Below are 27281 nucleotides of genomic sequence, written 5' to 3'. Positions count from 1 at the left end.
ATTTTTTGTTTGACAACTATTTGGCCTTAACAGATGACAGACATAAATCGGTGAAGTTGTGCTAAGTACTTCTTGAACCTAAGGTCGGCTTGAGTACTAATTTTTATGTATGCATATTTGTGTTGTATGATGACGACATCATCTTCCAATGATAGAGAATCATTTCTATTGTGTTCATTTTCTTCTTTGTGGTTGCCCCATTTGCTTTTGCTTTGTTCTCTTTTGGTTAACCAATCGCTTTAGAGCTGGTGAAAATACTTTTTACTGGCTGCACATATATTTGTGCACAATACGATAATGTTGTAAGAATGTTTTTTTTCCCTTTAGTTTAGTAGTTTCTCTATATAGCCTATCCCAACTGACTGAATAAGACATTATTGATCTGACATCTGAACACACTGAGTTTGTATATCTTATGTTTTGTAACTCCTATGCAGCAATCGTCTATCGTCCTTGTGAGTTGTGAATGTGATGTAGATAGAACTAAAAGGTGAAAATCCACTTTGCATTTTGTTTGTTATGGCGTTCCCGAAAAAGGGTTAGTGGTGTTTTTCTTTTAAGCAGCTTTCACTACAACCATTCGCATGCCTTAAGTTACCTTTTAACATGGAGCACCCCCACTTATTTCTTCCTTTTACCCTTTTAGGTTTTTACTAGTCAAAAGGAGTATTATGAAAATTATACTCCCTCCATTCGGTAATAGTTGACGTTCTAAGTGTTTTTTTTTGTATCACTATATTTGACGTTCTCAGAATCCCAAGCAAATAATGACAGAATATGACTTATTTTACCCTTATAACTAATAATGATACGAAATCAATTTTACATTAATCACTCATGGAAAGGGTTAAAACAGAGATTGCATCATCTTTTTAATTGATGTGCAAAGCTGTTGAACGTCAAATAATAACAAACGGAGGGAGTACTTATTTTTCGAATATGCAAACTACAAAATAAAACTAAAACAATCCTTAAAAATGTATTGGAGTTTAGAGTTATAAATTAAAAAATCACAGTGAATCTGCCGATCAGTCGGTCATCTCTGGTCTTTCAAGTTTCAATGCAAGGAATAATCATCCCGTGATTCACATATAAAAAGGTTCCACTAATTAAGTTATTAAATACTCTAATGTTTTTTGAGTTCTTAAACATTTCTAAAAACATTAAAAACAGAGCTCTATAGAAAAAAACACAACCATTTATACATTTATCATTGGTCATGGGTTATTTTTCAAGAATAATTAAAATTTTATATTTATCTTAATTACATTAAAAATACTGATTTTATGTGAGTGAGAATGCAAAATGGGTTTTTTAATCATTGAAGGTGCTCTTATAAACTCATAAACTATACTTAACCTGAATTTAGAGGATTGGGATTTAAAATCTTTATATTATCAGAAAGCATCAAAAATATTAGAGGACTTTAACTTTAAACAGATGAGATTCAACAGTGTATTAGATGAACAATATTAGTATTACACCCAATCACCCATATACATATTGAAATTGTTGTGGAATTCGTGGTTCTTCTGATACCACTTGTAGAGTCAATCGTAACTCTAACAAGACTTCCTTAGGGATTCGTATCATATAGGACCGCTCACTACAATCCCCTTGTCCCTTTGATCTTTCCCATTGATTCAATCCTTGTTCATGATACAAGAGTTTTTCACCCAGTTCGCGGCCGCAGCACACTACATCTGGGGTGGATCCAGGATTCACAACATCCACTATGAAATATCGGAAAACATTTCCGATATGGTTTACAAGATCATAACTCTCTCTCTGTTCCTGGGTATGCAAACCCTAGAGAGTATAAAGAGATTACAAGAGTAGTACATGGCTAAGAGGTAAGACTAGAACAACATATCATCTCTAGCTTACTCTATCTCTCTAAGAGACGTCATGGAAGCTCCCTCTGGATGCTTTGAGGCTCGTGCCTCCCAGAAGCTTGGCTTAGAGATCTCTGTCGTGATCTCTCCTTCTTTGTATTGTCAGCATTTAACCTAATGGCTTTATCGATTAGGCCCATAGGTTGTCCACGCGTAACTTGTTCAACTCGGCCCAGCCGATGAACAAGTCCGATGGGCTTGACCAAACCTCACAGAAATGTACGAAAATAAAATAAAATAAATAAAAACCAAGAAAAGACAACACGTAGTATTAAATTGGTATCGAGATCCCATTTGCGATATTTTATTACAACATCTCTTCAACTCCCTCTCTCACTCCTTTGTTCTCTGTCTCCATGCTTCCAGCGATGTTCCGACACGCGCCGTCTTTCATTTCCCTCACCGTCTTCTTCACCATTCTATCACCCGTAACCCCAAACTCAGACCCGGTCGCCCTCCAGCCATTCCGGATCAAATCATGCCCACCCGACACCATACCCGCTTTCCCGGAGCAATCGGACTTCTCCCGCTGCCCGCTCGATCTACCAGAAGACCTCTTCCACGGCATCAAATTAGCATGCACCGGCAAAAAGCTCCACAGAGCAAAATGCTGCCCCGTGCTAGGCGCGTGGCTCTACTCCGCCTACTCAGCCACCGCTCTAACCCGTTCGGTTTCAAGAAACGCATCCTCCGCCGCGACGACTCCGGAAGAAGAATACATGCCTTTGCTTCCCGACGACTCGGAGACTTGCGTCGGCGGGTTGGAGAAGTCTCTGAGAAGGAGAGGGATTGAGCTTCAGAGGCAGAACGATACGTGCGACGTCGCTTACTGCTACTGCGGAATCAGATTGCATCACCTGAGCTGTTCCGAGGCTTTTAGTGTGGACGGAGAAGGGAGGCTCGTTGGAGACGAGAGTGTTGATAGATTAGAGAATGATTGTTTGAGTGGAAGACACGCCAATGGTGATAGAGAATCTACTCTTGGTAGCTGTAACAAGTGCTTGAACAGCCTCTACAAGGTACTGTTTAGATTCACTGTTATAATCTGTTGTTGAGGAAATCATATGGAATTAGATTGAAAGATCGAAACTTTGCTGCAAATATAGTAACTTTAGAACATGTTTTTGATGCCCTCTTTCGTGATCTGGTGTTTGATCATTTTTAGATGATTAGAGAGTAATCTAGTATCTAATTAAGGTATACTCCAAAGTTGATGACTTTTTAATGATTCTTTTATTTGGTGTTTAAAGATTAGGGTTTTACTAAATGAGTGAGTGGGATTTGGAATAATTTGTTCTAGGATTCTTTCGTGATCTGTTTCCAGCTTGGCGGATTAAAGACAGCTTTTGTTCTTTAGCTTTGTCTTTGTTCCTTTTTATCTGACAAGTCTAACATACACGTATACGCGCGTAAAGGTCCCGTGATCCACACGCGTCCTTTATTTTACTTAATTACTTCCATCATAAATATGATTACATTCTTGTGTATCTTAATAACCAACCGCCTTGTGGTTCTTTTTGTTTTGATTGCAGCTAAACCCGAAGAAAACTTCAGCGACAAGAAACCCATCGAAGGAGGACAGAAACAGGACCACGAAGATGCATAATAAAGACTGTGTCCTGATGGGTCTTACTTGGCTTCTATCTAAGAACCGTACGGCTTATTTCCACACTGTCACTTCTGTCCTCAGAGCCATCATGCTCAACCAAAACGGCGAGCCACGGTCATGTTCTCTCGGTGGGGACGGCATGCCTTTAGCTGTTGACTCTTCCGAATTCTCCAACGACTCATCATCAGCTTTACTCGAGTACCCGCACCACTTGGTCCACTTCTTACTTTACAGCGTCATCACATTGGTATTACTAGGCTTGTGGTGACTTTAAGCTGACGTGGGTTTGGCATTACGTGATTGGCTGATAGAAGTTAAGTGAAAATCAGATAGAGAGAAAGAGAGATAGCGGTGATTGTCTTGTCGTCTTTTGTAAATTAGTTTTGCTTTTGTTCCTGTTGTCGCTCCATTTTGTTTAAAAATGCGCATTTTTTTTCAAAATATAATCTCAACTATATCTTTGGTCAGATCACATTATATGACGGCAATGCAATCAATCAAGAAAACTATAGCAATAAGAATAATTGAGAAAGGCATGTGAGGGATGGGGACGAGGTTGTTTGGCTGGTTTCAGAGAGATTTGTGACAGCTTTGTTTCCACACAAAACTATACATTATAATTGATAATGCGACCAAGAGAAGTGAATCCCCACGACTGACTTTTTATTTTCTCATACACTCGTCTAATAATTTTTCATTCAAAGTTACGATTTTTGCAAACGATATTTCATAGAAACATCTACTGATGTGCCCAAGCCTAATGCAAACGATTCACTGGAACCGCATTAATGCAAATTTGATGGGTTGGGCTCAAATAACTCTCCGTGGGCCTTTTATTATCTTCGTTTGGTATAAAAACCATCTCTCACCGGACTGTAAACCCAATGCCGACCACCACTAGCCAAAACCATATTCAAATCTGTTACGATTATTCTAAACCGAACACATATAAACCAAAAGAACCGATCATTTCAATTAAAATACGAAAAATAAAGTAGAGAATAATATCGGTTTGGCTTCGAAGTGATAACATTCATTTAATTCAGTAGATCGGAACTAAACAAAAAGGAACCATATCTCGCCGGAAAAGTTGCATCACTTTTTATCCTTTTACCTCAAAAAAAAATCCAAAACGACTGATAAGCCAACCACACCTTCCTTTCCTATCCCATCCCATCCCTCCGACAGAACCTTCATTAGTTCGTTGGTTCGAATCCAAAAAAAAAAGGCCATGGATTTAATCAGGTTTCTTCTTCTCCTCCACTAACTCCATCCGTGTGTTCATCTATTCCTTTCTCTCTCGCTATTGGTTTATCTTCGTTGCGTTTTTGTTTGGGCAACGTTTAGGGGGTTATGGAGGAAGCACAGAAGGAAGATTCTGGTGACTACGACCTGTTTAGGAAGTGGCTACTTGCTTTACAAGCTATACAACGCCCACACTCGTAACCTCGCCGACCTGGAGCGAGAGCTCGCCGACGAGCGTCACAATGACGATATCATCAAAACCCAGTTACCTTCTTTGAACCCCCACAGCATAAAAAGTCTTTTCCTTTTTTTAATCTCAGAACAGTTTTCTCAGTGTTTCTGTAACTATTTTTTTTTTGGTAGAATGAAGGCTCATTTCGACAACATTCAGATGATTGCTGATATAACTACATTGCCTCACGCCTTGCGCCGCTTGAGTATCCGCATTGCTGAAGAGATCCATGTCTCTTTTATTATGGAGACGTTAAGTAAAGGAAAAGGAACGCTTGCTCCTTCTGAGAAGCTTCACCTTTGGAATGAGCTCAAGATTTTGAGTGCGTAGCTCCTCCTTACTTGTCCTCTCTTTGGTTCTCATTAAAACGCTCTTTTTATTTTTGCTTTCCAGGTTTCACGAGAATGGTTCTGTCGCTGTGGTCAGTGACTATGCTTAGTTTGTACATTAGGGTCCAAGTCAACATTTTGGGCAGACACTTATATATCGACACTGCTACAGGTCTTACCACCTCCCATTTACTTGTAAGCCCCTCTTTTTGTTATCTCTTTTATTTATCAAAACCCACTTGACTTGTTCTTCTGGTTGTAAAATTCAGTTTGTTATTTTTTTTTTCTCCACAGGAAGAGATAGATCTCATAGATAGAGAGGACGAGAAAAAGTTCTTGACAAGTGCTGATTATCTTGCAACCAATGGCATTCCTAGTTTGATTTCCAATATCAAGAGTGCAGTGAAAGAAGTTCTCAAGGGGTAGTTACATTTACATTTACATTAGATTTTATCAAAGTTCTTAAAGGATGAAATCAATCTAATGATGCCTGCTTTGATTGCAGAAAGCAGTTAAAAGATGTGTTAACCACAAGAACTCTTGAAGAAACTGTGATTCGGATTCTTGATGTGTTTATGAGCACTGGAAGTCCACATCACTGGGTTGATTATTTAATGATGGCACAAGACACGACAATGAGTCCAAGAGACAACCCCACTGATGGCTCCTCTTCAGATGTAACTGGCACCAAGCTTCATCGACTCATTAACGAGACACGGGAAGTACTCACAAGGTAGAATAGAATGTGTTATGCTCTTTAACTTGCAAGTCCATTTCTTCACACCCTTTGTCCTCATTTCTTTGTTGTTGCAGCACTGAGTTTACAAATGTAGCAGAGATCTCGCTCAAGTCTTGTACCGTAGCGTTAGTAGAGGAGATGGAGAAGCAGACAGGTTTGGCTGCAGGGATGCAACTGGCGAAGCTCATTCCACAGATTGAGAAGACTGTGCCGGAGATTTCAGCTGTACCGGAAGAGAACCGGTTCTTGCAACTCATCAGAGATTTGCCTGAAGTTCAACACTTTTTTACTCTTTTATACTCAAACATGCCACTATAGTTGCAAATTGCCAAATTGATTTTATGTTATGCATTTCAACAAAGTAGACACATACCGAGAATAATTGTTCAATATGAATCAAATCAAGATGAACAGTAAGGTTATTAGCCAGTACTCTACATTGCTTGCTCCTTTAGCTTGTAGATGCAGTTCTTTCGGTTATTGATCTGGACAAGCCAGAGATAGTGGATTTGCTTGATATCAAGATTGTTAAGTAGCTTGGTGAGAGTGGATGATACACACTGACACTGTGAAAGGTTTGGTTTTTGACAAGAAGGGGAGCCATGCTGCTGATGTACATTGATGCTTTATGTGTTGTCAGGTGTCTGGTGAGCAAGAGGTTCCTGATTGCAGGTGGTGGTTCACCAGAGACTTCAAGTGCTTCGACTCAAATGTTACAGATTCGTTGTATAAAAGCTTAATATACAGTACATAGTTGCATGAATATTTAGTTTCACCAGCTCATTGGTCTGTCAACAACCAGACCAAAAACCAGAACATAAAATACTATTTTACCTTCTTCATTGTCAACTTTGATTCAGTTTTAATCTTCTTTTCATTTTATTCATTAATTGCAACCCAATTTTGATTACAACTCAAAAAGTAAAACGACTAGAATATTGATTCATTGTATGAAAAGTGTAAAGACCCATTTTGACCCCAATAAAAAAAAAGACCCACTTGAGGAGCAGCTGTCTTGGCCAAGTTCTTGTGTGTGTATGTACAGAGAAGTGTAAACAATTCAGAATCAGTGTTCCTCGAGTAGATGTTTGGTTAGAGACTCTGGATCTTGTTGACTTGTCTCTTCAACCTTCTGTCTTCTTTCTTCATTCTTTCCCCAAAGAACTAAGTAGAGTCCCAGCATTATGAACACTGCACCAAGAACACTGTAAAGCAAAGATTGAGTTAGAACCAGAAACCGAGAAGAACAAAACTCGTTAACTATATAGCCTTTCAAAGTCTTTACCTTCCAGAGTACAACTGATCACCAAGAACAAGAAACGCCATTGCAGCAACAAGAAGTGTCTGGAGAGGCTGGAAGACTGCTACAAAGACAGGACCGCCTTTGTAGATACACCATGTCTGAAGATAAACTACTAACCCTGACGCTATTATTCCCTATAACCACAACCAAGGGAAGATTCATTTAGCTAACTTCACCGATTTAGATGAAGGAAAAGAGAGATCTTACAGCATATAGGATGGTGAAGAGCTCTTCCCAAGAGACAATGATCCAGTTATTGAGATCAGTTTCCACAAACAGAGCAATGACCAGAAACTGAACCAGGCCAAAGAAACATGTGAACGATGTTAGTGTAAGCTTTGCTGGGTACTTCTTTAGCACAGGAGCTTGAAGAACCATCCAACCAGCCCATGACAGACAATGTCCCATAAGGTATAACCATCCCATTGTCCAGTTCTGAGATTTGTTAGATACTGTCTCTTCATCCTCATGCAAGTTAAGGCCCTTGTGAAACATAGGAAACCCTCTGTACAATGTGATCACTGTGGCTCCACCGATGCTCACTAGGGTTCCCAATACTTTGGCCACACCGTGTTTCTTCACCAAGTCTATGTGCTCCAACCTTGATACACAGAGAAATAACAATGTTTTACTCACAGAAGAACATGACTAAAACGATATTTTCAGAAAAAGAGGTTGTTAAATGTTAGGTACCGTAGGGCACAAGCCATGATGAAAGTGATGGCAGGAACAGAGTTTTGCATTGCGGAAGCAAAAGTTGGAGTTGCATAGTACAGTCCCAATAGATAGAATCCTTGGTTTGCTGTGATTCTGATGTTAAAACACACAAAAGAGTTAAACTACATAAGTAATGATTTTAGGATTAAGGAAACAAATGGAGTCTTGTTTTGTTCTGCTTACCCAATGAGTGCCAAGAGGAAAAACTGAACCAGTAAAGAGATAGTGAGTGGAGGCCTTTCCTTTCTGTTGAAACAAATGCATTGTTAACAAATAACAATTTTGAATTTTACTCTAGAAGTTACATAATAAACCCATATGAGAAACAAACGCACCCTTTTATTCTAGCAAACCCTAGAACTCTGAGAGAAGAAAGGACTTACTTTTCAAGGAAGTAAGCGAAAGGACCTATAAGGAGAAGGGCAAGAAGATTCCTATAAACAGGGTACACAACTTTGCTGACACCAATGTTAAGAGCAACTCTGGAGACAATGTGGAAGCCTGCAAAACAGAACTGAAGTGTGATCAATGCCACCACAAGCTTCATCTTCTCTGATACTACTTTGGCCATTTTCTTCTTCTTTCTTATTCTTGAGCTCTTCTCTTTTTTTTTTTGGTGTTTGGTTAGCACATCAAAGGTTTGCTCTTATATGAATGTGTGTAGTGGTAGACTTGAGATTTAAACACAGAAAATAATCATTACTGTTTATAATAAATCAATTGGATGATTATTGGGTTTAGTGGTAACAGAATGGTCCATCATTTCTTCAAGTAGGGTACTTAATTTATTTGTAATCAATGATTATGACTAATCATATATTGGTGATGTAAGATGGTTACTTGACTATAATAATACGATTTGGAGGTTGAATGTTTATGTGACTTAGATATGTAAGGACATGTATATGTTGATAGTAACATTTCTACGTTTTTTAATGTTCTTCAATTCCCACATACACTTAACAGTTTTGAATTTGGATTATGTCTTGACCGTGAAAATGAGACAACTCTCTTTAACTCCAGGAGTTCAGGTAACTTGAATCTTTCTTATGTGCGAAGGCAAAAGCAAGTGAAAGCACATGTTTGTTTATTAAGCATTCATCTTCCCTTGTGGTACATTCATCTTCCCTTGTGGTACATTTCTGTTACAGTATATTTTCTTTTGTAATAATGCCTTTAAGGAATCGAACAGCATGTGATCTAACCTCACAATTAGGCATCTTGTCTTGAATATGGAAAAACCATCAATAATCAATCCATTTGTATATGAATAATTTGAGTAAGATGTTGAATAATAAAATATTCAAGGAGCAACCACCGTTTTTTCAGTTAACCTGGTCTTTTATCCATGTCATTAGAGTATACAAACGGCTGCAACTATATGTACCATTAATCAGCTTCAATATAAAACTATGATCTTACCAAAATATATATTGAAATTTATAGTTTACTGAAATTTTAATGTGACAACTGACAAGGAACTATATAGTTCTATAAATAATTTTATGATGATCATAATTGAAGTAACTAGTACTCTCTAGCCTTTTCTATTATTCGTGGGACACATGCAAGATTCTCTCCATTTCTCAGCTCATGATGGGAAAAACCTCTGCATTTAATTATATATTCAAGAGATCTCAACTTTGTTTCCAAAGAATAAAATAAAAATCAAGAGATCACAACTTAAACACAATAAGCAGAACAACATCTGATCACCAAAGATCAACGATAAACCGGGAAACACCGAGAGACCAAATCTTTTTTTCTAGAACATCAGATCAACAAGAAACCTAAAAGATACCGTTTCACATATACATATCGTATAAACTTAGATACTCAAAAAGATACCGAGAAATCAGAAAATGAATGCAAGTAATACAAATAAACAAAAAGTCATAAATAAACAGATTCACAAGGATTCAATGAAACAACCTAAAAGTCAAACTCAATCAGGTTGGTAGTACCGTTTCACAACCAATTTCGATTTGTCTTGCCATAAACTAAGTAGACAGATACAAAACACATTCACATCTTTACTTCTCTCTTCCATTATTTAGGTCAACGTTGCAAAGTAAGCCCTAACACTTCTTTCCATTCAACAGAGACCACAAAGGTAAAGAAGAAGAACACACTCACTGTTAACGAAGTTAACTCATATATGGAGCTTTTAGAGGTTCCTTACACTCGCAACAATGTCAGATAACAATACAGCTCCTCTTGTGGTATAGGTGAAGCTGAGACTAAAACTTCATGTACATTACAAAACAGCTGAGAAAAAGTTAAAATAAGGAACCGTTTAGCTCAAATGATTTCTACACAAGCTCAGTTTTAAGTCACCTTAAAACAGGAGCAAATTCTTTAAGCGTCATCCAAATATAAGTTTCTTCATCAATCTTGGGGTGCACGCACTGCTTTAACCAATTTCTGCAATAGCGATAAGGAGCACATGTATTATATTTAACACCTTATGGTTAAAGAGACTTGATCAATTAAAATGATTTTACCTTTCTTAGAGCATCAAGCGCCCTTCCTTTCTCCTCTTTCTTTTCACAAAAGCACTCTCCGCACCAGCTTGAGAACTCCTTCTGATGACTTTTGAGCTCTCTAAACACAGAGCTGCAAGGAAAAGCTTGATAAGAAAGTGGAAATTAGCAAGACTCATTTGGTATATTACTACTTACCTTCTGCACCATAGAAGCATATTGACTCGATGTCCAGATGTTGTGGCTCTGGCACCATGGCGGTGGCGCCCACGGTGAAGCACAGCTTGCCCCGGTACATGACTATAATCATATATTTCCTGGTTTTTGTAATAAAACACTTGTTCAAGCTTTAGATGTAAAATGTTATGCGAGAAGTAAGCAACTTAAAGAAAAAGAGTAGCATACATCTGACTTTGTTGTTGTGTTAACATGTCTCTCACACCGAGTCCCACGAAAAAATAACTCCCCACCCACAAACTGGTTACCCAAACAAACATTCAGTGTTACCTCTGAATCGTCCACATGAAAGCCTGCACAATTTATAATTCAAACAGAAATTTTAAGACAAACTAGTAAGGTCAGTTGAAAATTCTGCAGGGTAGGGGTCTCTCACCTAAATCAAGATCCCTATCTTTCCCATATTCAACAACAAACCCATGGTGAGAGTCCAGAGTTGCTCCACCTACATCACTGAAGAATACTACAAAACAAAAAAGATGTGGTAAGTAACTTTTTAGCCTTAATAATAGTGTGTATTGGATTTCACTTATATATTGCCTTTGGTGATGGGACGTATATAAGACTCCATGAGTTTGTCAAGCATGCTGTCCAAGCCAAAGTCATCAAGCACAGCACCGTATTTATTCATGGTGTTTGGTCTCATGATTCGGAACTTTGTCTCACCCACCCATTTCTCAAAATTTTCTACCTGCAGGGTCAAACAGTACCACATGAATAAAACATATAAAGACAGGGTCATAGAGACACAAAAAAAAGAAAGGATGCACATTAACCTCGGCTAGCATCATCTCGCAGAAGCTAGGTAGGAGCATGTCAAAGACAAAAACACCAGGAGACGGTTCAGATATGATGCTTCTGAAGCTTTTCTCGGAGCTCTCATTGATCGCCTTCATGAAAGAGGGGACGAAGCAGTCCACAGGAGATAGAGTATACAACTCCTTATGAAGTGGCTGGCAGGAGAAAAAAAACATGTTAAAAACTACAAGCTGAATGAACTGGATCAGCGCCAATATCGAACACAGTCAACATCAAGAAAGGGATTCACACCTGATAGTTAGTTATTATCTTCTGCCTATAGACGCTGTGCCTATGAGCCTGTACCATAAGGCATAAGACAAATAAGCATACTTTCTCAAAGGTCAAAACTTTGAGCAAACAAATCATAAAGTCTTCAACTTTCCAAAAGTGTTCAGGTCCAATCTACAAGAAACTAACAGACCCATGTGAAGAAGTCAAGTAAAGGTTCAAACTTTTGAACTCACTCTGGAACGCTCTCCGTGGGGAAGGTGCCTGAGCATAATGTCAGTCATGAATTTGACTTTCTCTTCCCTGTCGGAGGCCAAGATTTGCTGCGGCAAGTACTTCTCGAGACTAGAGTAGACCGCGCTGGGGAAATCGAGCTTCAGGTCCTCGTAACTCTCAGGCCTATGCTCGTTGTTAGGGTTTATCCTCAGTCTCTGAGAAGAAAACGTCGTCGCTCTCATCGCCGTAGTTCCGCTACCGTCCACCGTCGTCGTCGTTGTCGTTGTCGTCTCCTGCTGAGCTTCTCGCTGGTCGCTTGACATTACTGTGGAGAGCAGCAATTCAAGTGAGAAAGTTAGGGTTGTTGAGCAGAACAATACATTTCAAAGAATCCAAATCTGGGGGATCTTGATTTTGGGTTCCCGTTGAAGTTAGGGTTCCCTCTGAAGACTATTTCCTCTTTTTTTTAATAATTAAAATTACGCACGAAATCTCCTATCACATGATTTTCCGGCCCATTTCGAGGCCCATAATATCATTCCAACCCGTTGCTTGGTACTATAAACTGATAAATAAGGATTACCTGTAAAGATATTAATTAGAAATTTATACAGAAACTTTGTTTTAGTTCATAAAACTTTCTTGAATAAGGTTTAACTAAATAACGCACTTGTGCAGATTTTTATTTATTTAAAGTATGTTGATTTTGGATCGTTGAGTATTAATCACTAATTTTATTATCAAAACTAATAATTTAGTCTAAAATTATGATAAACATGATAAATTAGCAAAAATATTTTTTAAATAATAGTATATGGACTTGTGACAAGAAAAATTATAGTCTAGATAAAGTTCTATACCTTACACAGACTAGCAATATAGCTAACAAATTTTAATTTATAATGTTAATTTTTTATTTAAACCTAAATTATTAAACTAGTATCATAAATTATCTAATTTTAATTTCCATATGGACAATTGTTTTATTAATCTTTTTTTTTTCTTTTTTTTTTGGCTTAACCTGATTAGTATATGTGAGATGCATGAACCAATGTAAGTATTGAAGCAGAAGTGTGAATGTATATATGTGTGTATAGATATAGGTAAGAGAGAAGATGAAATAATGGTGGTGACAGAAGTATAGAGAGCACAAAAGAGTAGACATGCAGGCTCTTTCTCATTCTCGTTCTCTCTCTCTCTTGAATTTGTTTCACATCTTTTATCATCCACAGGCGGGTGTGATGATGATACATATATATGTACTTGCATGTAATCCTCAGTGCTCTCTATCTTCTGTCAACAACCAGCATCACTCTCAAACCTATACTTGTGTGTGTATGTGAATATATATGCAACATCATAAAGTATACTCACATATATAAATGTGTAAACATATAGACGATAAGGAATCATGTCTGAAGTGATAAAGGGGTTATGGAGTGGTGTGTGTATATATAGGAGAAAGCTGAAAGAGCTCTACCACAAAAACTTTGACTCTTTCTTCATGTACGTTCCCTTTCACACACAATTCAACATAAAATCATATGATAATTAAGTAATTCTGATTATGATTTCAAATCTTATGAGATTGGCTTGAATCAAAAATCAATAAGCACAACGTTGGAACATAAGTTTATGCATCGACTAGACAAAGTGTATATATTGTTAGAGTTTCTAATTTATTGCATAGATCAGAACACTGTTCTTTACAATATTTGGCATGCATCTACTTGATCGAACATATTTTTTTTGTTTGTATCAGCGTCTCTAACAAAGCTAAAAAAACGAGCCAATCAATGTGATAATCATGTGGGTTGTGGATGAGATATTTTCTAGGTCAAAGTTTGGCTATGCCTGCCAAAAACCCTACCCACCAGCTAACCGTACGTCTTCAATGTGAGAGGTGGATAGGTCACAATACCAATTTAACCTGTCCAACAAACTCTTAAGAACAAAAAAAGCAACCTTTCGTGTGTTTCAACCGACAACCAAAAATAGCAACTTTTGGATATAGTAAATTCGTGACTACTGTCTAGCATTCAATTATATAAATGACCATAAATCTCTAACAGTGTCTTAGATGATCATAAATATTTTTAATTTTTAAGTTTGTTAAATAATTTTAATTATCCTAAGTTGGAAAGACTCTAAAAATATTCACTTTGACGTTTATTTAAGATTTACGATTTAAACTCTTTCATAACTTTTTGTTGGATAATTACAAATGTATACTTTGTACTTTTCTTAGATATAGAATCAGTTTTAATCAACTTTCTGACAGATACATAGACATTGTAAACCATGATTTTTCATATATAGTAATGAACTTTAAAGTCTGGTAACATTGAAACAGTCCCAATATTGTGGAGTAAACGGTATAATATAATTGACTAACATATATAGTTTTTTAAAATGGTTTGAAAAAAACTTAGTTTTTTAAACACGATCATCTTAAATATATTTAAATCTTGTGTAATTTTGCCAAACAAATATTTGTTGGGTCAAATATTATTTTTATTTTAAGTAGGTTTTTTTCTAAATATTGTTTATTAGCTAGAACTATGTACTTTGGGTAGAGATGGGTCTGTCCTCTTTCTTTGTAATTATCGTTTATTTTATCTTCTTTACTTACTCTGGGTAAAATGTGAAACTCCATTAATACCAAATCTGGGAATATACATGCAACTTGGAGAAAAAGCGAGGGTGAAAATGTTGGAACTGATAGTATTTTTAGTTTTCCTATTGATGAGAAAGAGAAGAGGTAAAAGAAAGGAACTAAAACAACTTATAATGTTATGGAATCTAGAGAGAAATACAAAAGAATTAAATAAGTGGGGAAGAGTACTATAGTGATGAGATAATCATTATTGATAATTGAAAATGGAGTTTTCATTGCAGAGTGGCACATGTGGTAATAATAGATTGAAATTGATCGAGAGGGATGAGTACCAGTATTCATTTAAAGCTGCAACTTGTGTGACCCATTTTCTCCATTACAGTACCAGTTTGTGTCTTGTTGTAGTGTAGACTGTAGAATGTATGTAGACCATTGAATTTGAAATTCATATTTGGTGTACTAGTCGATCGAGAGACTTTGTATCGTTGAAAATGTTTTTGTCTTCTTCGATACTTCTGATATTGTTATTATTTATTTTGTCAGTAAAGAATAGTTAAAGATGATGTATTAACCACCCACGAAAATTCTCATGGTCTTTCCATTATATAAGTTATAACCATCTAAATGCAATATGGATGGTGGGTGCATTTCGACACACGTTAACGCATGTTAGTCATGTATCTATTCCCAAATAATATATAAAACGTTTTAAAAAGCTTACGGATTTTTTACAAAAAAAAAGCTTATGAATACTTGCAAAATTAAGAGTACAAAAACTTTTGACAATCATATATTGGAACATTTGACAAAAGATCATATATTGGAATAACTGATGCCATATTATTGGACTGATTTCATTAGGAAGAAATCACAGTTGATATTTGGCTAGAAGTGGATTCCACTCAGGGAACCATTAGAAAAGGATAACCAGTATAGTGTGTATGTCTTACAGTTACAGAATTGTTGCCGCCTTGCCGGAAAGCAAGTCCGGCCCAGAGCATAGGCATAGTTAAGCAATGGATTAGGGCACACAATATATGCATAAATTCTGATTATACATGAATTAATATATAAAAAAATATTTTAAGTATGTTTCTTGCTTTTGACAGTTCCTCTTGGGATCTTGCTAAGAACGTTCGAGTCAATTTTTCTGTACAGCTTCCTCACCACTCTATCAACGTCATCCTCGTACAGCTCGTACATAACCGGCAACGTTTGCATGCTTATAAACCCTAAACGGCACAATGTGCATTAATTAATCTTCTGCTGATAATCAATAGTTAAATCTATACATGTTCTAATAACTAACTATAGTTCTTACCTATGAACAAAAGATTCATAAAGTTGAAATATGTCCCGATGATGGAGATGATATAAAGTGAGACGGTTGTCTGAAAATAGGAAAATAATAGCAATTAGAGTTTATTGGTATATATATATATAATTGAAAATATAGATGTATTGAGATGATTAATTCAACATTTTTTTTTTGAAAAAAGGATATATGATTAATTTAACATCTTACGAGGAAAAAGAGTGGAGGATCTCTTCCACAAGCAATGTCTAGAAGCTTGGAGAGGATTTTGTTGAATCTATCGTGAAAGCTTCTTGTTAATTCCTTGAAAGAAGATTCGTCTAGTACCACTTCTGGTATAATTGGCCTTTCCCTTCATATATTTAGGAATAATGCTCGGAAATTTTATATATATATATATATATGTTTTATGATTGAACTCGAAAAGATTAATGAAAGATAGATAAATTACCAATTGAGAAAATCAGAAGCAGTGGACCAAATAAAGAAAAGAATCATAGAAGTCATGGAAGCATGACAAATTAGGGGTATGAAATTGTATTCCACTACTTCCATCAAGAACCAGAAGAGACTAACTCCTATCAGCAAAGTTGCAGCTATTTTTGGCTCTCTCCATAACAAAATATCCGCAACTGTAGTCATAAATATAAATTTCGTGATTGACTGCAATATCATTTGTAGGAAACATGAATGATTTTTCGAATTTATATGCACATCTAGCTATATATATTCACGTACATATACTCGTCATGAGTGACTAGGCCGATATAAAGTTAGAGAAAGGAGAGAAATAAATACATTTGCCTCCTCCAAATATAGAGTGAATTGATCGTTGGCGATTGAAGAACTTAGTCGTTTGATGCATTGTTCTTTCGTCTTCAGAATCAGAAGATCCCCCAAAGATTGGCATGATTGGATGAAAATATGACCGCTTACAAATTAAATTAATGTTCTGATATTGATATGTATATGTAAACTCGTGGTGATGGGTTTGAAAAAATTGAAGGGGAAAGCAAGAAATATAACAAATTAAGCTAGGTAGAGAGACAAGAGAGGTTCTAGGCTTGGGAACAAAGGTAACAACATCTCTTCATAAAACAAGCAAAGAATTGGGAATGGTTTTTCCCCTATTCCTTCTCCCATGTGTTTCATGTTCACTACATAAAGAATTCAAAACCCCCTTTTTTTTTCTTTTTTTTTTTTGTCATCCAAACCCCTTAATTACATAAGTTCCTATTTTGCATGTATATTTTAGACGCATCACAACATCTCCTATATATTAATTCCGACGTTACTACATCTTTTTTGACGATCATATGTTACTAGTTTCTCTTAAGAAATTAATTCGAATTCATACTAAAGTAACAATATCACACAAAAGCCCAAACATTTACGAGAATTTTGACCAATATATATATATACCAAAGCGAAAGTAAACCAACAAGGCCCATTAATAGTCTTGTTTTCATAAGGCCCATTAACAGTCTTATCTACAAGGTCATGCGTCTTTTTTTCTTCTCCAGCTTATCCGCCTGCAAACTCATATATTCTCGAAATCCAAACGATGGCTAAGAAGACAGTTCCCTGAAGAAGATAACTTCTCAACAGTTGAATGGCTTTGATTCCGACTAATATTACAGAAATGCCACTGAGAAGCTCTCTTCCTCTGACCTCCACCTCCCGCTACTACTCTTCTTCTTCCCCTTCGCTCCACGCGTTGATATTCCACTCGCTAACTGCGAAACCTGCGCGTCACATCATTCAACCGTTCTCCTCGCTCCGTACGAGCGAGCGCAGAAGCAGCAGCAACAACAGGAGCCATAACAACCGCCGATCGGATCACCGGAGCCCTAAACCCACCCCTCCTTGGATAGACAAGTGGCCTCCATCTTCCGAAAACCACGCCGGGAAGGAGCGAGGTAAAATCCAGTCGTCGGAGGAGGAGGAAGCCGCCGAAGCGAAACTACGGTATCTGGAGAAGGATAAGGGACAGAACGCGATTGAGAGGATCGTTCTTCGCCTACGGAACTTAGGATTAGCAGCTTCTGACGACGAGGAGGTGGAGGAGGACGACGATGTGGAGGATGTGAAGCCGGTGACCGGAGAAGAGAGGTTGGGTGATTTGTTGAAGAGAGAGTGGGTGAGGCCTGATGTGATGCTCGCTGAGGGAGAAGAAGAAGAAGACAGTGACGATGAGGACGATGTGTTGTTGCCGTGGGAGAAGAACGAGGAAGAACAGGTGGGGGAGAGGAACGAAGGAGATGGAGGAGGAGTGGCGATGGCGAAGAAGAGGAGAGCTAGAGCTCCGTCGCTGGCGGAGCTTACGATTGAGGATTCTGAGTTAAGGAGGCTGAGGAGAGACGGAATGTATCTGAGGGTGAGGATTAATATACCGAAGGCTGGGCTTACGCAGGCAGTGATGGAGAAGATTCATGACACTTGGAGGAAAGAAGAGCTCGTGAGGTTTAAGTTCCATGAGGTGCTTGCACGTGACATGAGGACGGCTCATGAGATTGTTGAGGTCTCTTCCCTTCCCTTTCATTACTTGATTGATTCCTTTCAACTTAGTTCTATAATAGAATGGTCCTAGATCTTTAATTAGAACAGTAGAAGCTTAGTAATGATCTATCTTGGGATTAGGAGTTCAGTTTTTTTGAGTTATAGGAGATGTTTATTGGTAACTGATATGGATTTACTCTCTTAATGGGGCAGCGTCGAACCGGTGGAATGGTGATATGGAGAGCAGGAAGTGTGATGGTGGTTTACCGTGGACGTGACTACCAAGGACCTTCTGCAATCTCTAATCAAATAGCTAGACCTGAAGAAGCACTTTTTGTACCTGATGTATCTTCTGCTGGTGACGAAGCAACAAACGCCAAAGATGGTAATCAAAATGCACACCCGGAAATCAAAGATCCGATTGTCAAGAACCCGATTCGCAAGGAGAGTATGACAGAAGAAGAAGCTGAGTTTAACAAACTATTAGACAGCTTAGGCCCACGTTTTCAAGAGTATTGGGGTACTGGTGTGCTACCTGTGGACGCCGACCTGCTACCTCCTACGATTCCTGGTTATAAAACACCGTTCAGGCTTCTTCCTACTGGGATGAGATCAAATTTGACTAATGCTGAGATGACAAATCTGAGGAAGATTGGTAAAACTCTCCCCTGCCATTTTGCTCTTGGTAAGATATGCTTTCTAATTTGTAGATGAATTTCTAGATTGGAGATCTATTTGGTGTGCTAAAATGTACTCTTGAATATGCACTTTTACAGGTAGGAATAGAAATCACCAAGGATTGTCAGCTGCTATACTCAAGCTCTGGGAGAAAAGTCTGATTGCAAAGATAGCCGTGAAGCGAGGTATCCAGAATACAAACAACAAACTGATGGCGGAAGAGATAAAGGTTTTCTTTTCTCTTCTTCTCTAATGTCAAATGACAGTGAAAAGTTAACTGCTGAGATAAAAAGTACTAACACAGTCTCACATATTGATAGAACATAGCAGAGAAGTATTTGTCATTCCCCTAAGCCCAATTATTGTCTGGATATTTAGAAATACACTCATATTCCAATCTAATGATTTATAATCATATTGAAATTCAATGATTCATCACAACTTGGTGGTTAGCGAGAATTAGAAACTTGAAGAAGTGTTTTGTATAATTGTTCATCTATTGTTTCTAGAGTCTAAACTGGTTATTCCTTGAGCTTCGATGTTAATATCTAAGCTATGGAAATAGAAAACTAAATGAAATATAAGACCCATGCATGTGAATGTGAGCTTTTATTGAACATTTGTTAATCCGTTTGCTTAGGCAGCAATAAAGCAGAAATTTTTCAGGCAGAAAGCTAAGTTTCTTCACTTGTTTCTCGTCTTTTCGTTACAGACATTGACAGGTGGTGTATTGCTGCTCAGAAACAAGTATTACATTGTAATATACCGTGGGAAGGACTTCCTTCCTTCAAGTGTCGCAGCTACTTTGGCGGAGAGACAAGAGTTGACAAAAGAGATTCAGGACGTGGAAGAGAAGGTAAGAAATCGAGACATTGAGGCTACTCAACCTGTTGGAGACAAAGTACCAGCGGAAGCTGGCACGCTAGCTGAGTTTTATGAGGCTCAAGCCCGATGGGGGAAAGAGATAACTCCGGATCATCGGGAAAAGATGATTGAAGAAGCTTCAAGGGTCGCGAGTGCCAGAGTTGTTAAACGAATCCAGCACAAACTCAACCTTGTAAGTAGACTTTTTTAATATGTAACTTTAAAGTCTTGTGTGAGATATTTAGTCGCAACTTTCATAGTAAAAGTCATTTTTGTCTAACTTCTCTGTTGGCTTGTGACAGGCACAATCGAAATTTCAAAGAGCAGAGAAACTGTTGTCCAAAATAGAAGCCTCGATGGTTCCAAACGGACCTGATTATGATCAAGAGGTCATCTCTGAGGAAGAAAGAATCATGTTCCGGAAAGTGGGATTGAAAATGAAGTCTTACTTACCCTTAGGTGAGAGTCCTTTTAGACTAATCACTTCCTCTCCTCAGTTTGTGCAGTGTTAATATAATGGAACAAATTTATATGAATTTAAACCGTTTCTTTAACAGGTATCCGTGGTGTATTCGATGGAGTCATCGAGAATATGCATCTACATTGGAAGCACAGAGAACTGGTGAAGCTTATATCGAAACAGAAGAGTCTTGCGTTTGTTGAAGACACGGCTCGGTTACTAGAATACGAGAGCGGTGGGGTTCTTGTGGCAATAGAGAAGGTTCCTAAAGGATTTGCTCTTATTTATTACCGTGGAAAGAATTATCAGAGACCCATTAGCTTGAGACCAAGAAACCTTCTCACAAAAGCAAAAGCATTGAAACGTTCCATCGCAATGCAACGCCATGAGGTTCGTAATACCAAGCTGAATTCTATATTCTCAAAAAAATTGATCGCAGCTTAACATTTCTCTGTGATGACACTATTGCAGGCACTTAGTCAGCATATCTCTGAACTGGAGAAAACAATAGAGCAGATGCAAAATGAACTTGTAAGTGGTCTCACCTCCTAATATCTCGTTACTTTCACTTAGCACGCATGTTCTCTGCTCTGTATCACTTCATTCACTACCTACTGGTTCTTGCAGACTGCAAAAAAACCGTCGTACAATGAATCAGAATGGGAGAATGATGATGATGACGACGACGAAGATGGCGAGGAGGAGAAAGATGATTCAGAGGATGATGAGAGTGACTGGGACGAAGAAGCTGATAGTGAATCTACAATATCTAGTTTAGAAGAAGCTGATTATCCATTACGCTAAAGGATGAGGCATGCATCGTTTTGTTTAATCTCAGGAGGAGAATGATCTCGGAGGTCTGTCCGAGTTTTGAAACAGAAATGGTTATATGTGCGTTCATTGCTGGTAAAAGAAGAGAAAGTAGAGATTCATCATCATCATCAACTTGTGTTAAGTAACAAGGAGCAATTTATTTGTTTTTCTTTTTTTTTACGAAAAAAAATTGTATGTTTATTTGTCAATGTATTATCGTACACTACTTAAAAAGTATTTAACAAATGTTTAGTGATGTATATGTTTGGGCAACAAGTTTCTGGGAATAGTCTTTCCTCTGATCGTTAGCTATATAAGTTCTAAGTTCTAACATATAAGGATGTGGACATGAATATTGGAAGCTTAATTTACTTGACCTTATAGATGATCAGCGTGTACATGTAATGATACAATTGAGTTTAATGGAGAATGCATAAATATAATAAGAAGTTAGAGATTTCAAATTTACTAGTGGTTTAAATCCCTTCATCACCAAATGGAGTCCATATTAAAAGCTTCCTCTTGCGGTTGGGGTTGAGAGGAACTTGAACCTTTTGGCATAATATTGGAGACTCCTTGTTGATGAGTAGAAGGATTGATATTGGTGAAACTATAAGAGTTCCTAATTTGGAAAGCCTTGAGCAACAAAGAGTTGATTGGAGATAAAGGCTGACCAAGTAGGCTTGTTGTTGACCAAGACGGGATATCAGTAGCCATGTTCATGTTGAGACCAGCCTTCCTTATAGTATTGTCTTCTGAATAATAAGTACCGTTTTGTGAATATTGATGAATATGGTTGTAATCGATGGTTGATGAGTTTGTATTCATATTTTGAATCTCTATATCTTCAAACTCATTTGCCATTGATGAGTTTGCATCACATGGAGATCCAAAAGATGATTGAGGTTGTTGTTCTTGTGGTTTCTTTGTCGCTGTACTCTTCTCGAAAACCCTACACACTACCCATTCCTCCTGGAAATTAAGATGATATTCAAGATCATGTATTGGATTATCATTATGTTCTGTACTTTTATTTCATACAGTTTTATGTTAGCATCTCTAACCTTAGCGGATTTGAAGGGTTGTTTGTTCTCAAGCCTATACTCATGCATAACCCAATTGCTTTTCTCACCCTTTGGAGCTCTTCCTTTGTAGAAAACAAGGGTTTTCTTCATCCCAACCAGCACTCCACTTAGGTATATCTCTTTATCTTTACCTGTGGTTTTCCAATAACCGGCTTCAGTTGCTCGGTTTGTTCTTAAACCGGTTGGATATTTCCGGTCTCTTAAGCAGAAGAAATACCACTCTTTCTCTCCCATTGAAGCCTTGGCTACAAATATGCAAAAAGTATTAGCACATAATTTTAGTTACATACATTTTGTGGTTAAGTGCAACATAATAGTCCAGTTTAATATTGAGTTATCAACGAACTGTATGCCATCTAGCTAGAGAATTTTTATACATACATATACATGTAGTCTCCACATGTTTGGTAGGCTAGATACACCTACATATATAACCTAGTTAATCTACCTAAGAAAACTGAAGAATTCATATGATTAGTAAAACAACTTTAACAACCCATGGTTTTACATCAAGTGGTACACCTTGTCATCTATCAATATTAAATATGGTGTGAGCAATCCATTATATCAAATTTGCAGAAGACATAATTGATATTATTACATTTTCCCTAAAATTATTAAAAAATCATGTAGACAACAACAGTATGACAAAAGGAAGCAAAGTGCATATTTTATTATTAATATATACACAATTGAACATAAGCTATTATCTGTGGGGTGTATCTACCCTTATATATGTTTAAAATGATTCGAGGTTAATCAAAAGAAAGAAAAAAAAAGTTAATTGAAGATTACATAGGAGAACATATACACAAGCATATGATAGAGTACATAGATGATTCAAGTATAATTACCTGGCAAATCCCAAGGTTCACACTTGTTGAGATCAACGTCAACAACAGCTTTACCTGTGAACCCAGTATCGGAGACTTTCCGACAAAGATACTGTGTTATCAGCTCCTCGTCTGTAGGATGAAATCTAAACCCTGGGGGAAGTTTTTCTTCCATATTTTTGCCCTCTTTTAAAGAATGGTTTTCTCTCTAGCTCCCTTGAATAGAACAAAGGAGATCGACAGCAAAAAGCTTTTCAATATATATTGTGACATAGATGGGGTTTATATATATTCACATATATAACTAAAAACTATATGTACCAAATACCGATCTTGAGGGAGAAGCATCCGCGAGTAGTCTTTTTCGACTGTTGATTATCACAGCTAACATTTTGACAATTCAATGTATTTCATCCACGTATACGTACCGATTTTTTTATGATACTATAAAACATTGGGATAACTGTAGCATTTAATAAAATATTTGTCGGCGTATATATTAAGGTTCCTTTTAGATTACATTACTATGTTTACAAAATAACATCCGTCTTAATATCTGCATAAATATAATTATTATAGGAACATATAATGGATTTTTGTGAGATTTGTCCAACCAACTTCACCCAATGCTACCCACTATGAAAGAAAATAAGAAATCGTAATGTCCAACGTAATGTGAACATGCGTGCATGGCTTCTCCTTCTTTGGTCATATCATTGCATCCATCTTACACTATTGACACTTGTCTTTTCGCTTATCTCACGGCCATATTTATACAAATAAACAACTAAATGTTCCTTAAGAAAACATGCTTTCAAAATATACGCTCCAATCGATTTTAAGAGATCAGATTGCGTTGATATTCCCTTATATAATATAACTCGCGTTGTCTAACTAATACTTTATGTTAAATTGTTTCGTGTAAATTTTTCCTCTATATCTTGATGTTAAATTGTTTCGTCTAACAAAAATATTGATTTAGTGGACCCAATATCTTGATTGGAAGATTAATGAAAATGCCTAATCATATACTTGTATTTTACCGCGTCGAAGGCGTTAACCAATACCAGAAATGCCGTCATCTCGTCCAGAGCTATCTCGACTCCACTCGCGGGATCGGTTGGGGAAAAGACCACCGCCCTATGTCCCTCCACGGTGAACTTTCGCGCCTTCATCTGTTTAGTGGCAAATTGGCCATGTCATTGAGGTTTTGGTTGATGTTGATGATCAGGTCCCAAGCCTGAAGCTGTTGAAGCTGAATAGTACTTTTGAGCCTGAATCTATCTGAGGTGAGTAATTGGTTCTCGCTCGGTTATGGTTTGTGTTTTACTGCGAGCATTGTTTTCACTTTTATAAACGATACAGCATTAGAAATTGTAACTCCTTGTTCACAAATATTCTCTCTCTTTTTTTCTGTGAGGCAGGTAACAGAGCTCTTAATACAAGATAGGGAGTCGTCTTTGGACTGTGCAGATTTGCTCTTGTTTTTCATTTGGTGTTGGAAACATGTCATGGACTCATGGTGTCTTTGAACTGGCGGGTTCATGTGAGGGTTTTATAAGCTTGACTAATGTATTGCCACACTAAACATAAGTCTCTCATTCTGAATGATACTTAACAAGTCCCTTTGTTATTGTTTATGATACCACATAACAAATCATGGATATATAAACAAAATAAACCTCAAATGGTTGAGTTTCAGTTCAACATAGAACACTTGCATTGATATTTTGTCATCAGAAAATAACAAACAGCCTAATTTCTCAGGGAAAAATAGTGAAAGTTTTCACATTAGAATTGACTACTTGAATGGGCCAAGAATCAGCCCATCCGATTTCATATACATTTAAGTTAAATATTTGTAAGCCTGTTTAGGATCAAGGCCCATACAAAAGCACTAACGTCTAAGTAACCCATTTAAGAAGCCTCGTGCAATGAAAAAGGAAGTTAACAGGAAAGAGAGCAAAAGGATCAAAGATTTGGGAACAGAGATGGGATTACGCTAATATTGGCGTCATGTATTTTATCAACGTGACCGCAAAATCCGCAATGCTACAGTGTCACGTGTCGTCTTATTGTTGGGTTGAAATCCTACCGACAAACAGATTCTAATCGGGTCCACGTGCGTAATGAGATCACTTCAATGTCCCTTTACTCTCCTGTCCCTTTTGTCTAATTACGACGCTTAAATTTGTTAATACATCACCTCAGTGCAATCAATAGTTGCTATACATCACTCAGTAGTCAGTGTACTGTGCAATTATTCCCAAATTAGTGTTTTTTTGGTAAACTTCCCAAATTAGTTACGTACATATATGATTTTAAGCTAAGAAAACCTACCTTCGAACATTCAGAAATCTTTGCGAAGGGTCTGATTTATCAATTTGTCATATTAAATATTTATATTTGACTATTTTATATATTTATATTTGACTATTTTATATATTTTCAAGTATTTAAACCAACCTAAAATATATATTCTGGATGTTTTTATATACATTAAAACTAAAAATAATTAATATATATAAGTATATAAATCTTTTTCAGATACATATTGATATCCAATATTTCGGTTCAAATTAGTTATAGTTTCAGTTGTTTAAATATCAAATTTTGAATAAGTTGGATATTTAATCAACTTTAGTTCGGGTTTGGTATTACTCTTTCGGATCGGTTTGGTATTATTCTTTCGGATTGTGATCGTTTGGTTTTTTCAGATTAAATTTTTTATCCTGTTTTAATATTAATATGAAATTAAATAGCAATATATTTTGAAATATACATCCGCACGAGCGTTCGGGTCAAAAGCCCTCCACAGCCCAAGATAGAGGAAAAAGGACGAAATGCCCAAGAAGGGCCTCAATGTCCATTAGAACTCCAATATTGGTAGACCAAAACATCTAATCTATTAAAACTGAAGTACAACATATGAATTAACCCTGAAATAACATTTTAATTACATCCTAATGCCATTCAATATTCCATTTTAACCATAATTAACTTAATAAATCAAACTCAAAATAAGTAACAAATATTAGTTTTCTTAAAAATTGTACTCTGTTACACCCAGATTTCCTAATATTGTGCTAACGTCAATCTTCCATTTCCTAAAATGAATTATCGTTTTCAAAAAGCATTAATGGTGGCAAACATTTAGGCATTTATATTCTTTGGATTTTATTTCTCTCCAATTGGTCAAGCAAATACTGTAACTGAACCAAAACAATAATACATTTTTTTGAAAGCTAAAACATAAATACATTATTGATTATTGTTTTGATATCATTTGAAACGTGTTTAAATTTTAGCCATCTTTTCCACTTGGCATAAATGTTACATTTTTTAAAATTAAAAACTTAGCATATGTAGTATGTACTGATCATTTATAGTTATATCTTATTTTTATTTATCGATTCATACTTCATACACCTATTATTATTTATTTAGTAAACTGCGTAAATTTTAGGCAGTTGGAAAATAGATAATTAAACTATTTTTAGTTAACATATATGTATATGTAACTACATAATTATCCACCACTGTTATTTTCGGTTAATATATCATACATTATCAGTTTTTATACATCATACAAGTGTCTGATATATACAAACATATTAAATAGCATGTTTTTAAATAAATACACTAGAAAATATATTAAATTTTTTAAAATGTTATCAAATTAATAAATGGTTTATATAACATCTCCATTTTGTTTACTCGAGCATCTAAAAAACATATGAACAACCAACACCATGTAAACAATTTAAAAACTACAATCAGTCTCAAAATTAACCTTACTTCACATTTAATATTACAAGTTTATGCCACTGATCTCTTAACAATAATAATTCCTATATTAAGTAAATACATAAATTAATTAACAATATAAGTATTTTTGAAATAAAAAAATCTGCACTTGCCTAATTATGGAATATTCTTTCTCTTCAATACTATCAAATAAATGAGAAATATTTAATCATCAATGCCAACTACATTTAAAACTAATATTTTACATACTTAATTTATACGGAACTAATCATTTTCCCGGTAAAAAGATGTTTGTTTATCAAATTGAACTTAAAT

The 27281-nt window shown here is 36.5% G+C and overlaps 7 protein-coding genes across 11 annotated transcripts; 3 read left to right on the top strand and 4 right to left on the bottom strand.

Annotated features, from left to right (window-relative positions):
* Positions 1-2185: 2185 nt before the first annotated feature.
* Positions 2186-3971, top strand: LOC130501214 (uncharacterized GPI-anchored protein At4g28100-like). The gene is made up of 2 exons (XM_056996099.1): positions 2186-2914; positions 3428-3971. Exons 1-2 carry the CDS (start codon positions 2252-2254, stop codon positions 3770-3772), a joined length of 1008 nt encoding a protein of 335 aa, XP_056852079.1. The 5' UTR covers positions 2186-2251; the 3' UTR covers positions 3773-3971.
* A 571-nt stretch (positions 3972-4542) lies between these two features.
* On the top strand, positions 4543-6498 carry LOC108857591 (peroxisome biogenesis protein 3-1). Its single transcript, XM_018631588.2, has 7 exons — positions 4543-4749; positions 4852-5013; positions 5113-5303; positions 5375-5505; positions 5605-5732; positions 5816-6043; positions 6124-6498. Exons 1-7 carry the CDS (start codon positions 4736-4738, stop codon positions 6365-6367), a joined length of 1098 nt encoding a protein of 365 aa, XP_018487090.1. The 5' UTR covers positions 4543-4735; the 3' UTR covers positions 6368-6498.
* A 2-nt stretch (positions 6499-6500) lies between these two features.
* Positions 6501-8779, bottom strand: LOC130501215 (WAT1-related protein At3g18200). The gene is made up of 6 exons (XM_056996102.1): positions 8453-8779; positions 8253-8315; positions 8046-8162; positions 7560-7953; positions 7335-7486; positions 6501-7254 (listed from the first exon to the last, which is right to left on the bottom strand). Exons 1-6 carry the CDS (start codon positions 8638-8640, stop codon positions 7116-7118), a joined length of 1053 nt encoding a protein of 350 aa, XP_056852082.1. The 5' UTR covers positions 8641-8779; the 3' UTR covers positions 6501-7115.
* Positions 8780-10207: 1428 nt separating this feature from the next.
* On the bottom strand, positions 10208-12650 carry LOC108856560 (2-oxoglutarate and iron-dependent oxygenase domain-containing protein CP2). 3 transcript variants are annotated; one of them, XR_001950220.2, is made up of 10 exons: positions 12055-12650; positions 11840-11887; positions 11566-11742; positions 11330-11480; positions 11166-11252; positions 10958-11082; positions 10751-10869; positions 10574-10685; positions 10407-10493; positions 10208-10337 (listed from the first exon to the last, which is right to left on the bottom strand). XR_001950220.2 is itself a non-coding variant. In XM_018630392.2 (9 exons), exons 1-9 carry the CDS (start codon positions 12355-12357, stop codon positions 10458-10460), a joined length of 1158 nt encoding a protein of 385 aa, XP_018485894.1. In that variant the 5' UTR covers positions 12358-12646; the 3' UTR covers positions 10208-10457. The 3 variants fall into 3 exon arrangements, 1 of the variants encoding a protein (XP_018485894.1); XR_001950221.2 differs by having other exon boundaries at positions 10208-10315; XM_018630392.2 differs by having other exon boundaries at positions 10208-10493; positions 12055-12646.
* Positions 12651-15457: 2807 nt separating this feature from the next.
* On the bottom strand, positions 15458-17037 carry LOC108859764 (reticulon-like protein B9). Its single transcript, XM_018633671.2, has 5 exons — positions 16765-17037; positions 16418-16598; positions 16177-16318; positions 15973-16042; positions 15458-15883 (listed from the first exon to the last, which is right to left on the bottom strand). The coding sequence occupies exons 1-5, from the start codon at positions 16874-16876 to the stop codon at positions 15735-15737; spliced, it is 654 nt and encodes a 217-aa protein (XP_018489173.1). The 5' UTR covers positions 16877-17037; the 3' UTR covers positions 15458-15734.
* Positions 17038-17482: 445 nt separating this feature from the next.
* Positions 17483-21540, top strand: LOC108862676 (CRM-domain containing factor CFM3, chloroplastic/mitochondrial). Its single transcript, XM_018636884.2, has 8 exons — positions 17483-18487; positions 18679-19150; positions 19242-19372; positions 19856-20200; positions 20310-20466; positions 20565-20857; positions 20939-20998; positions 21095-21540. The coding sequence occupies exons 1-8, from the start codon at positions 17579-17581 to the stop codon at positions 21269-21271; spliced, it is 2544 nt and encodes an 847-aa protein (XP_018492386.2). The 5' UTR covers positions 17483-17578; the 3' UTR covers positions 21272-21540.
* A 93-nt stretch (positions 21541-21633) lies between these two features.
* On the bottom strand, positions 21634-23667 carry LOC108862677 (NAC domain-containing protein 92-like). Of its 3 annotated transcripts, none has more exons than XM_056996100.1 (4): positions 23520-23667; positions 23220-23414; positions 22345-22610; positions 21634-22252 (listed from the first exon to the last, which is right to left on the bottom strand). In XM_056996100.1, exons 2-4 carry the CDS (start codon positions 23371-23373, stop codon positions 21770-21772), a joined length of 903 nt encoding a protein of 300 aa, XP_056852080.1. In that variant the 5' UTR covers positions 23374-23414; positions 23520-23667; the 3' UTR covers positions 21634-21769. The 3 variants fall into 3 exon arrangements, with proteins under 3 accessions (XP_056852080.1, XP_056852081.1, XP_018492387.1); XM_056996101.1 differs by having other exon boundaries at positions 23527-23667; XM_018636885.2 differs by lacking the exon at positions 23520-23667 and having other exon boundaries at positions 23220-23491.
* Between the last annotated feature and the right edge of the window lie 3614 nt (positions 23668-27281).

This window comes from Raphanus sativus, unplaced genomic scaffold (genome assembly GCF_000801105.2).
Source record: "Raphanus sativus cultivar WK10039 unplaced genomic scaffold, ASM80110v3 Scaffold0128, whole genome shotgun sequence".
Classification (NCBI taxonomy): Eukaryota; Viridiplantae; Streptophyta; class Magnoliopsida; order Brassicales; family Brassicaceae; genus Raphanus; species Raphanus sativus.
This window is presented reverse-complemented; position numbering and strand designations above follow the sequence as displayed.